Genomic DNA, 12,628 nt, shown 5'->3' with positions numbered 1-12,628 from the left:
CTGAAGTTTCAAAAACACGATTTTGCCAGTTAATGATATCCAGAAAGTATTCTATTCTGGAGAAAGATCATCTTTTCAGTGCATGTCCAATTAAATGGCCGATGTGAAAGGATATCTAAGGTGAAGGATGTTTGTGTAATGCTAAACATAACCAGAGAAACTGTGGTTTTAGCAAAGGTACCATTGCTCTATTTTATCAAGTGCCAGAAGCTGCATAATGAAAGTCTTTCAGCGAGCGAAAATATAAGTGAAAAAACATAAAAATACCACCCAGCTGGTAGAGATCTTCCTAATTTCTACCTGATTGTATTTCTGAAGAAATATGGCAGGCTGTCGTAAATTTTCAACATGAACTGCGTTTTTGTTGCCAATTTCCATATCCTTTAAAAAGTGCTGAAGCGTGCATTTGCTATTTATGTTTGCAGTAGACTGAGTACACTTTTACTATTTGTGGTCTGAGAAATTGGAAACAACCAAACAGTGGTGCTATGGTCTAAAAAAAAAAATAAATTTTAAACAGCTGCGGGACAGTATTTTTAGAATGTTAGCCTAAATCCTAAAGCCATGCAAGCGCCCCTACTCCAGTTTTAAAAATGGGGGGCTATTTCCACCCATAGAACGTCAGGCTTCCTTTGTCTCCTGCAATAGATTAAAACATCGAACCCAAAGTCTGCTTTTGACTGAGGGAAAGCACAGTTAGCATCCCTGTGCCAGCCGCTTGCCAGAGTATAAACGCGTGTTACATGCCAGGTGCCAGGCTCTTCCCCCAGCACTCCCACAGTTAAGACCGTCATTAACATTGTCATACAAGTGAGAAAACTGAGTAGGGGAGGAGCCAAGGTCTGTCACAGCACCTATCAGCAGTACCCTAGAAGGCAGGATACCTCCCTAGCTATAGACTCACTGGTCCACGTTAGCTAGGCGTCTAGAAAGACTCCAGACAACATTTAAATATGACGGAATTACAAAGCCAAGACATATTTATAAATAAAAAAGAAACATGATCTTATCAGAATCCAAATGATGGCTTTAATTTGATAGAATTGTTTTTCTGTCCTGCAAATAAGTGTCATTACCATTACATAAGAGCTTATCACTGATTCCCAGTGGTCAGCAGTGTTTTACATTTCATGGGGAAAACACAATATGGTAATATTCCCAGTGCCCTCAGTGTCAAGGCTCTGGGTCTTCACAAGACAAGGGGAAACCCAAGCAAGTTCTTCCCTCCTCTGCCCTGACAGCACTACACAGGACGAACTAGGCAGCTAAGACACACCCTTCACCTCTCCCTGCACAACTGGGAAACTCTTCTTTTCGTACATCTGTATGTACGTCTGTGTGTATGTACGTCTGTGTGTGAAACCCAGATTCAATTATGGATGTCTCTTTAATCCCTCTTCACCTTATTTTGAGAGTATCTCTCATAGACCCTGAAGCTAAAATCAGCCTAAGATCTGGCTTAGCCTGACTAGCCAGCAAGTCCTAGAGATTTTCCTGCTTCTGCCTCCCCAGTACTGAGGTTGCAAGCATGCACTGATGCACATGGCTGTTTGTAGGTTCTGGATGTCCAAACTTGGGTCTTCACAGTGCCTGGCAAACCCTTCACGACTGAGCCATTTCCCAACACAGACAGTTCTGCTTATTTCTCCCTTTTTATCAGCCTCTTCCATTTCCACCACCTTTTCTCTATTTCATTTATTACAAAATCACACAGTTGTTTGGCCACTATTTGTGCAATAATTTAGCCTCACTCCCTATCTACTTTGTCTCCCCGTTTCCATTACCCACCAGTTCATTCAAAACAAAACCCACAAGTGCGTATAATACAAATAATAAAAAAGAATAAGAAATATTACTGAAAACTTACAAGTTCTCAGTATTACATCTGTAAACTTCACTTGAAAAATGGTATCTTGCAAGAGTATAGTTAATACCATAAATGATGACTGAAAGCTGTGTTTTTGTCACTGATAAATTTAATTAAAAATAACTATAGATTGTAGCGCTAATAGAATTTCTTGGTTTTGACGTCATGTCATTTGGGAAACATCAACATAATCAAAGTGACGCCACTGATTTCTGTATGGTCCTCATGTTGGCTAGTTAGTTAATTAAGGGATTAGTTTTGAGATGGGGTCTTATTATGTATGTAGCCCTGGCTGGCCTGCATCCTGCTATGTAGATCAGGCTGGCTTTAAACACTGACATCTATGTGCTTCTGCCTCCCATGTGCAAGTGCTGGGGGGTATAAGGGCTGTGCATTGTGACTGCCCATATCAGTGATTGCTAATGAATGAACGGACTGGCAAAGGAACATGTAACACACATGTATATTGTGTGAGTGTGTGTGATTTTGTGTGTGTGTGTAGCATATTATGCCTTCTAAATTTAAGATAATTTTACTTAAATAGATAAAATAATTTCAAAAGCATATTAGTTTAGAGGATTAACATATCTTTGATGTGTGTCAAAATCATGTCATCCATGAGTTTCCATTATCTCAAATTCTATATTTATAATCTTAAAGTTCAAATTTTTACTTTCCTAATCTCATATAAGGTACTCGGTTTTTCTGAGGGATACATGCATTATATTACATTTCTTCAGTGTGTATTTTTGAGGCACATACTATTAGTTTCTGTAGATATATGGGCAATAATTTGATGCAATGTCTTATATACTTTTATATTACAGAATGGTTTTATTATGATATAATCTTAAAATATTAAAAGCAATCATTTTTAAAATGTCATTTTTAAACATATTTCAAATTTGAAACTGAATTTGTAAAATTATTTATGACTCCAAACTTTCCTGATTATTGTATATTTGTAGCGTGTAGCTTTTGTCGTCCTGCTTTAAGCTCAGGGAACCTGCGCTACCAGGCCCCGTCCAGAGGATGTATTTTATTGGATAGAAAAGATGAGATGTAGGAGTGGTTCTGTTCTCCAATTGGTTCTTGATCCATCCATATGCATTTATAAAGCATTTCTATTAAGCAACACACACACACATATGAATATATAAACATTCTCTTAATTTGACTTTATGGCTTCCAAGAGCAACTCTTGGTTCTTAACTGCACAGGCTGCACTCTAATCTTGCCTTTCCTGTCCCCGTTCCTGACCCCTTTCCTGTCCTTTTCCTTCTTGCTTCCCTTCCCCATTATCCGTACACTTTTATAATTCCTCTCCCTATTTTCCTACAGTGCCAGGGTTACAGCCTGTAGCCTCCCACATGATAGACAAACTCTCTAGCCCCAGATACATCCCTAACACCATGTTTCTGTTTGAAAATAAATGGTGCTGATGGTTGCTTAATGAATCTCAACTGCCACGTTTGAAAAATAGAATTATTAAAGTTCTTCACAAGTATCACCATAGTTACAATAGATAGCATTGAGTCAGAAGAAGTTGGCCTAGCCATAACGTGAACTTTCCGTGCAATGCAACTGAAGGAAGATGTGTTTTCTCTTCAACGTACATGATGTCTGTGTATCCAAGGTCAGGATTGTTACTTCTGCATTTTAGATTTTACACATAGTTTTATTTCTGATTGACTTTATTTAGTAGTTTAATTCTCTGCAGGACATGGCTACCCCATGTTGATATTAGCTGTAGCCTCAAAGTTGTTAAATTCCTTGTACTTTTCGTTCCCAGGACTATCTGTTTGACCATTTTAGAAATACCAAGTCAGAAGAGTATTGACACAATTTTCCTTTATCATGAGAGAAACCTTTTAAGATTCAGAAAAAATTTCTGAATTTTGATTACAAACATTTTATTTAAATAATCAATTAGTATAATTTAGAGCAAAACCAAAATAAAACTTAATTATCTGTGGGATACCAACTTGAGTTAATAGTACCATACCTCTTATAAAAAGACTTAAACTTATTCTTTATATTTAAAAAAGTTTATTTTTCCAAGTGTGCATGTGTGCGTGCGTGTGTGTGCGTGTGTGTGCGTGTGCATGCATGCTGGTGCCAGCAGAGGTCAGAGTTATCACGTCTTCCTGAGGCTAGAACTACACACAGGAGGTTGTCCGTGGCATGGCCCAGTGGGTGCTGGGAACTATACTTATGTCCTCTGGAGGGGCAGCAAGTGTTCCTAACTACTAAGCCATCTCTTCCGCACCTTCATGTTATTTAATTTTTCAATGTTATCCAGATTTGTTTATTTCTTCTCATTTTAAAGCATTGTTCCTACTGTCATACTTTTTCCATAGTCTTTTGCTTAGATAGATCAGAATGTGGTAGGAGTGTCATATCCCCCATAAACCTTGATCAAGGTCAATGTCAGAGACAGGATCTGCAATGTCAGACTCAGAACCTGAACTTCTCTGATGACCAGAGCACAAAGCACCCATGTGAATGGCTGCAGCAGATGGGAGAAAAGTCTGTTCCAGGAAGCACAAAGGCTTGGGTGAATGGGGCCCTGAGCTGGGGGCCAGGGCTGGCTCTGCACAGTGACTGGAGGCGAGCCTTTTTAGGCATTTTATTGCTCTCTTGAACGTCTGTGTTCTTTCCATACCACTGTACTCGGGGAACTGAGTGAACATGCAAGTGTGGTAAAGATCGTTAAAGACATGCAGGTATCCAACATGAGGAGGCCAGTTTCAGAAGCCCAGTAATTCCCGATTGTTTGCTCACACCTCATTCCTCTGTGACATCATGGGTTCCGGGCATATGTGCTACATGGTTTTGCTGCAGGCAGTGGCAGGCATAGCTTTGAAGTGGACTTACCAGAGAATTTGCGCTTTGATAAAACTGTTTTGATAAACTCTTTTGTCATAAAATTTGAGTATAGATAACTTTATTGCCAAAATGTCTACATTTCTTTTGCTTTCATCAACTCTAGTTATTCGTACAGTTTTCTGTTGCAGAAAGGCTCTTCCCCTGTAGCTCATCCTCCATTGCTCACTCACCCCCTCCTCCAGTGTTAGCTGCAGTTGGTCAGCTAGCTTCATCAGTATTATTTAACACCAGGGTTTACATTACCGGTTAGACTCAGGTTAGACTCGGTGGACTTGAACAGCAGTCTGCAGTGATTATCCGTGATGAGAGGGCAACCTCATAGTTTGATTGCTTTGTCAATATCTGGGCTCCACCTAGACCACTTGTCATGTCCTCACACCTCTGCCTTGCCAGAGCCCGAAGCTGTAGAAGACACAGAGTTCAGCACATTTACATGTGTGCTGCCTGGGTTTTGTCAGCAGGACACAAGCTGCATTCATCTTGGAAGAGGGAGCATTAATGAAGAAAGGGCCTCTATTATAGTGGCATGTGGGTAGGCCTGTGGTGCATTTTTTAAGTTTTATATTCCTAATGGTAAATGCCAAGAAACTTGACTGCTACATTGTATAGTAACCGTGCAATTTTCTTTTATATCCATAGTAAAATTTTTGTAAAGGTTTATTGGTAACTATCTGTATTGCAGTCTGTTGTTAGTACTTTACATATTGATCTTCCGTATATGTGGAGGTTATCAGTTAAAACTTGCTTGCTTCTGGGAAGGACATTAAAAACCTGCATTGAAGAACATTGTATGTTAACTATAAGTGCCCAATGTGCCTTAGCCCAAGCCATCCTGTCTGGCCGTGGTTTGCACTCCTCAACCAACGTTTCCTTATTTCCCTCTGTGTTCTCTCCTCTGGCCAATACTACCCACTGTTCTTTCAGCTGTTTGTTTGTTTGTTTTTGTTTTATTTTCCTGAACTCAACCTGTTTATATTCTATTGTATACAGGTGAAAGCATGCAATAATTTGTCTTCTCTCTGCCTGCTTTATACCACTCAATGTCTTTAGTTTCACTAAAATGACAGGATTTGGTCATTTTTTGTGCCTTAATGATAAATAGTAACAGTTTATATTTTCATTCTCAGCTCCTTAATTGCACCTTGCTGACTATGTTTTCATATATGTATTTTCCATCTGCACATTTTTTCTTTTGAGAGAACGTCTCATTATGAAGCCCTGTGTAGCCTAAAACTTGTAGACCAGTCTGGTTTCAAATCCACAGAGCTCTGCCTGCCTCTGCTAGGGCTAAAGGTGTGCGCCACATCAGACTCAACAGAATCTCTTCTACTGGGGCTCTAGGCCTCTCGTTATGAGCTGTTTCTCATGGAGTTGTAAGGCCTGTTTAGTTACCTTCGTGTCAGTCCTTTATCAGCCATTAGAACACCAGTGGGTATCTTCTCTTTAAATCTAAGACTTAATGCTTCAGATCTTGACCATCTACTCCCTAGTCAGTCCAGTGGTCCCAGTGAAATACCTGAAATCCTTACATAGTTTTCCCCTCATATATTTCACAAAAGATTGTGTATAGAATTTAAATATATAAGCACTCATGAAAATGAATGGTTGGACTTAAAGGTGCTCACTGTGTTTTGCTTCAAGAACTCATTTGATACCTTTGGGAGAAATTAGAATTCCAAACTCTATTTTATTTAAAATGTCATATACTCCTGTTCCTGGAGTTTGACTACTTTTCAAGAAGTCTGCATGATTCTTTTCATTCCATTGATTTTTTTTTCATTCTCTTCTCATTTTGAGGAAGTACCTCATTACTGTATCATTTACAGAGTCTCAGTATGTATTAAAACTCTAACTCCCCATTGAAGGACTCTATTCCATTTGTTCCATGAAAGAGGTTAAGTTCTTTAAAGCAAAAACGGTTCTTTGCTATAAACTTCTAGAACTTTTCCAGTGTCTCATGTAGAATAGTAGTGAGGAAATTAGGCCAAAAGGCCACATGATGTGGAGAATTCTTGGCCTAATGCCACAGGGGAGGTCTGTTAAAAAGTTTAAATTTTTGCTGTGACATTTTTCTGTACTAATTTTTTTCAGAAAATATTTCCAATCCCCTATATGCTAAACGTGGCCATTTGTGTTTCTTGTAGTGTGAGATATGAAGAAACAAGACCTTACTACTTAATGGTTTTCTAATCAACATGTCACTGTGGTATTCATCTGTCTCAAAAAGTATGGTTTTTGGTTTATTTTGTAAATAAATTCTGGAAGAGAATTGTTTTTGTTGGTGCTGCTTGAGTTCTGCTTTGATCTCCTCAGCTTCACAGGGATCATGTCTTTGGGTGGTCTTTTGCTTTGGGTGTGATATTACTTTCTCTCTGCTGACAAATAGCCACTCCCCTCTCCTACTTACCAGCCCCCCACTCCAGTGGCCTCTCCTCTTCTAACCCAGCCCCCCACTCCAGTGGCCACTCCCCTCTCCTACTTACCAGCCCCCCACTCCAGTGGCCACTCCTCCTCTAACTCACCCCTCACTCCAGTAGCTACTGCTCCTCTCCCATTTGCTCCGCCCACTACCCCTGTTTCCTCTGAAATATTGTACAAATGAATATGATAGGCTCATGGGCTTTTTTGAGGCTTGCCTTGTGAAAATTTGATTAGTTGAAATGAACCTGAAATACATTCCTATTAAAATCATTGTATTTGCATTTTAAAGGCTATTTCATAGGTTTAGTTTCCAACTTATGATTCTGAGTATTTCATGCCAGTCTGTAGTTTATAAAAATGAGTGGTCTTTTCTTTGTTCTTAAAGCATTTTGTGCATTTGGATTTTTTAGTTTAAATTATATTTACTTTCCTGAATCTCCTTATTAGGCAGATTGACTGTTTTGTTTTTGCTGTTCTACGAATATACAATACATAATTCCTAATTTAGGAGACTATTAAAGATGTTTTGTGTGTTAGTTAAAAAAAAAACTCAAAAGAAAAGCAGAATATGGAGAATAATGTTCATTTCAATGTTTTTAAAAAATATTTTATGTGTAGGAGTGTTGTGCCTGCATGCATATTTATGCACTAACATACTTGGTGCCCGTGGAGTCCAGAAGAGGGCATCAGGTCCCCTAGAACTAGTGTTTCAGATGGTCGTGAGCCACTGCATGGATGCTGGGAACTGAACTGGGGTCCTCTGCAACACCAGCAAGTGCTTAACCACTGAGCCATCTTTGTCCCATCTCTGTCCCTTCTAGCTCCCATAAGCAAGATGGGGTATCAGAATTACTGCACGATCTTGCCAAATGACACAGTGGTTCTAAAAAGGTTTTATTTAATTCCTGGTATTGTTTTTTTTCCACAAAAGGCACTGAAAGTTTACTGATCATTGATTTTTCGTGCATGACTTCTCAGAAACGGTGGCAGGGCCAGGCCTTGCTTTTGATGAGGCTTTATAGCTGTTTTCCCTTCATCTTCTGCCTGAGACATCTCCAAAAGACTCTCCAACTTTAGCAGACTTTTAGTGCGTAGCTGCAGAAGCGGGTGTGCATTAGCCTTTTCAAAGTCCTGCATCTCCCGTTTCACTCGGTCAAACTTCTCCAGGGAAGGGAGCTGGCTCTCGCCTTTCCTCATGAGCTGTTGCTTGAGTCTTTGCTCTATCAGTTCCCTCCCTCGGAGCATGCGTTCCTGGTGGTCTTTGATTTGCACCTGTTCCCTCTTTTTTACCTGCTGTCTTCTCTGTGCTATGGGGACATTGTGCACAATTCTCGGCAGCCCTTCACTAGGGAAGAGTCTGCACATTTTGTTCTTACACTCTCTGGCCTGGCCTGTGTTCAGTGGCAAGAAGACTTGCCGTTCAGTCTCCTTCCTCTCTTTCTCTGGTATGAAACAGTAATAATGTCTTCGTCCCTCCATGTGCTGTATTGCTTCTGTCGTTTCACCACCTGAGTTGTTCTCCTCATCATTTCCACTGTTCTTTTACCATGGTAAGACTGCCTTGGCGAGCTAGTCGTCAAGAGAACAGGCCCACTCCCTGATGCTTTATGGTCCTCTGGTCACTCAGTTACAAGTGCCTTGCTGCTGTTGTATGCATGCCACCTACATTCCAGGGGCAAGAACCTTTATGCCAGTGGAGACTCTTGCCTTTTAATCGGCTGGTATCTTTAGATGCATTTGTCAATCTAAAACCGTCCAAGTGCTCAGAATTCCTCCCAAAGAAGGTGAGGGAGGGTAGCTTGTTCAAAAGGTAATGCGGGCCTAAGGAAGCTGAAGAGTGTGTTAACTGCTCTTAGCCGTTTCACAGCTGCAAACGAACACAGTTTCAGGACCAGTGGAAGTTGTAGTTTCAGAGTCAGTATTAAGGAAAGTTAGTACAGTGGCTTCTCTTTTCCTCTCACTTCCTAGGTTTTGTATTGTATGAGACACAAATGAAGAAATATTGTAGGAGGGGGGCCAGAGGTCCCGAGCTACTATTACCTTAACTGATAGGACATCACAATACCTGACTGAAAATGCCATGGCAACACAGACCTCCTTTCTGAGATGTTCTGCTCCCTTCCCAAAGCTAACAGATGAAGTTCCACACTTTCCCACTACTTTTAAAGACCAAAATTTATTTTTGCATAATGCTGTTTCATTGGCAAACAAAACAAATGACTTCTTCGTTTATTTTTATAAAAACGTTTCTTGTTGGACTTGGTGGCATTGGCCTGGAGTTTAAGCCTCCCCAGAGGCCTAGTAAGAAGGATCACCTGAGCCTGGATAGTAAGACACCTCTTAAAACAATATGGGGGAAATGTTCCAAGAAAATGGGAGTGATGTAGCTAATTTAAAGCATATTGTATAGTGACTTTGTTCCCTCAGAACGACTGTAGTGATTTGTGCTCACATAACCTATAAAAATGAATGACATGGTATCAGGTGTCAGCACTGAGGCAGGGGCCAATACCATGAGAGGAGAGCTGGAGCAGAGACAGAGTGGATCTAAGCACAGGCACCAACCTTCTGGGATTCTCCCCCAGCCCGTCGTCCTGGTCCTCTCACGCTCTCTCAGCTGTCCACTGTTACCTCTCTTCTGAGATCACGTCCCTGACAGCTCTTGCTGGCCCCTCCTACACCTGGTTTTCTTCAGCTTCACTGTACTTAATCCTGCCCATCCGAAAAGCCCAAAACCTCTTGTTTTGAATATAAAAGTGCTATAAACAAACAACAAACGAGAAAATGTGCTGTTTCTTCATAAGCTTGCGGAAGCAGTAGAAATAGTGATTATGCCTTCAGGATCCACAATGCTGAGCAGGGCTATTCTCAACCCAGTCACTTCCTGTCCCCATTCCTCTTGATGGCATAAGCTCAAATGACTGCAGAGCATAAACCTCCGTTATAGTACAAGAAGGGAATGAAGGTTAAAAGGGTTACCTGGTGTTATATCTAGGAAATCAAGGAGATTTATTCCCAGCCACCACTGGGTCTTCAGGAATACAGCTATCATGGTGCTGTACCTGTAAGCATACATTGATATGTCACTTTGTAAAGCAGTTTCAGTAGATAAAGCCAACTTTAACCATCCATCCTGAGCCCTTGTGGAAGTCTGATCAAGTTACTAGGAGGTGCTAGTAGGGAATACTCATTAGGAACAAGTTGATGAGGTCTTCACCCCAAAGCCTCATTTAATCCTAAAGGAATCTACTAGTCCTGTTACGTTTTTTTATAATCTCCAATATGAAATGATAGCTGTAAACAAGTTTTAAATCCTAGAACTACCTACTTTTTTGTCAGGGATGATGCCTTACTTTTATGGAATTCTGAATATGATCACATATGAGTTTGAGATCTGTCATAAGTAAGTTGTCCCAAAGAACAACCTTTTCTATTACATCAGCTTCAAAACCTGGTACTATCATTTTCAACAATTTTTTAGTTTACTTAAAGAGCTTGTGTGTAGGGTTGCAGAGATAAAAGGTTGGTAACAGTAGTGGTTTCAATAGGCATGGCCCTCATAGACTCAGGTGTTTTGAACGCTGCTTGCCTTATACAGAGTGGCACTATTAGGAGGTATGGCCTTACTGGAATAGGTGTGGCTTTTTTGGAGGAAGTGTGTCACAATGGAGGTGGGTTTTGATATGACCAAGCTACGCCCAGAGTGACACAGTCTCTTTCTGCCGCCTGCAGATGAAGATGTAGAACACGGCTCAGATTCCAGCACCATGTCTGCCTGGAAACTGCCATGCTTTCCACCACATAATAATGGACTCGACTTCTGAACTGTAAGCCAGCCCAAATTAAGCCATAAAACTCTAAGACAGTAAGGAACAACCTCTCTTGTTTGGCAGTGCAGCCTAATAGTGAAAGGTTACTTTTGCACACTCTAAGATATGAACACATGCACAATAAACAACTAAACTTAGGGTAGGAAGTTCTAGGTGGGTCTATAGCTTAGGCTGGCTTCTAAGCAAAAATATTGACAAAGAAGTGATGTTTTAAGATGAATCATATTAGGAGAAATAAATGAAGATTTCAACAAATGTCTAGTCACTGCTAAAAGGACCTAGAACAATAGACCACCTCCATATATCACTCCATATATCACGGAATACAACATTATTAGGTTAGATCCCCAACGTAGCTACTTGTTATAATTTGCTAGAAATCTACCATGTTTTAATATCTTTGTGGTATTGGACACAATTGAAAAAAGATAAAGTGTTGTGGAGTGGACAGAAAGGAAGGGTAACCATGCTTTGTGGTCACATGCTGCTCTGCATGGTTAGCCATCTGTGATGGCTTCTCTGAGAGGAAGCTTTAGGCCTCTCTCTTTATAGGTGCATACGTAGCTCTGTGCCTTTACATTGACCCAGTGCTCCCTCAACCCTCCTATTCCAAGCCCTCAGTGGGAAGCTATGGCTCTCAGGCATAGGTTTAGAACTACTAGAGAGAATGAAACCTTTATATTACTAGATGTGAGGGATGTCGGTGGTAACAGCACTCCACAGAACCTTGACTGCTTTGTGGTAGTTCAGAGTTAGCTCTAGTGTTCCATAGTCCGTGCTAATAGAAATTCCACACTCACAGGCAGATACTACTGCTAACATGCCGAGGCAGGTAGAGATTGATTTTCTACAAGGCCTGTAGCACAGTGCCTCTTACCAGCTCACTACTATTCACGTTTACCAGTAAATGAGTCTTACATTGTCTATATAATTGGAAAAACTAAATGGTTTAGCAAATGTTGCTTCAGAGCTAACTTTGTGCTTAAAAAGTTGTTCTATTTAAGTTTATATAGACACAGTATTTTCTGTAGTAACCACAAATTTAAATATGTGTGAAGAAGTAAGAATTAAGAACAGTCCTATTTTGGTAAACAGATATTAAACTGTTTTTCTAAGAAATCCACCAGGAATTTACCCATAACTCCTCACTTTGTGGCATCAGGAGATTGGCCTTCAGTTGTTTACAAGCCCCTTCCCCAGTACTTGGAAGTCCCTATTCTTTGTGTACAGTGCGTTCCTCATGGCTTTCTACTGGCAGCGTCCGTGCTGATCTCTGACCGCATCTTCCATCTGTTACAAATTTGAGAGTTTGGTCTCTCGAGTATTATCTGTGTGTCCTGTTGTTGGGAATTTATCTGCACTTTGTTGTTGCTTTGGGGGAATATATTTGGTTCATATTTTATTATAAGAAGTTATAATCCCTAGCTTGAGGAGGTTTACAGTCTGAATCACCATCAGTATAGAAGTATACAGAGGTAATGTAGGAGTGCTATCTATCCACCGCATACAAATGAGAAAACACACATGTAAATACTGTTCTCCATCGGAATCCCATCTTTTTAAAAAAGTGGCATTTTTTATGAATTCATAAGCAGCAAGGGACAGTTCAATGAAGTTGTCT

General features: G+C 40.3%; 2 protein-coding genes across 38 annotated transcripts in view; one reads left to right on the top strand and one right to left on the bottom strand.

Moving 5' to 3' along the window:
* Supt3h (SPT3 homolog, SAGA and STAGA complex component) overlaps positions 1 to 12,628 on the top strand; it is a 335,078-nt gene that overhangs the window by 105,224 nt on the left and 217,226 nt on the right. For 14 of the 37 annotated variants that reach the window (XM_087567722.1, XM_087567705.1, XM_087567700.1 and 11 more), the window contains one exon: positions 10,910 to 11,004. In XM_087567722.1, the coding sequence (XP_087423848.1) occupies positions 10,985 to 11,004 (20 nt within the window). In that variant the 5' untranslated portion in view covers positions 10,910 to 10,984. 37 annotated transcript variants of the gene reach the window in all.
* Positions 8,063 to 9,232, bottom strand: Polr1has (RNA polymerase I subunit H, antisense). The gene is given in 1 exon segment (NM_001109479.1): positions 8,063 to 9,232. A coding segment is annotated over 1 exon segment (537 nt). The 5' UTR covers positions 8,657 to 9,232; the 3' UTR covers positions 8,063 to 8,119.

Source organism: Rattus norvegicus, chromosome 9, assembly GCF_021556685.1.
Source record: "Rattus norvegicus strain SHRSP/BbbUtx chromosome 9, alternate assembly SHRSP_T2T, whole genome shotgun sequence".
Classification (NCBI taxonomy): domain Eukaryota; kingdom Metazoa; phylum Chordata; class Mammalia; order Rodentia; family Muridae; genus Rattus; species Rattus norvegicus.
The sequence above is the reverse complement of the archived record's forward strand: the minus strand, read 5'-3'. Positions and strand labels throughout refer to the sequence as shown.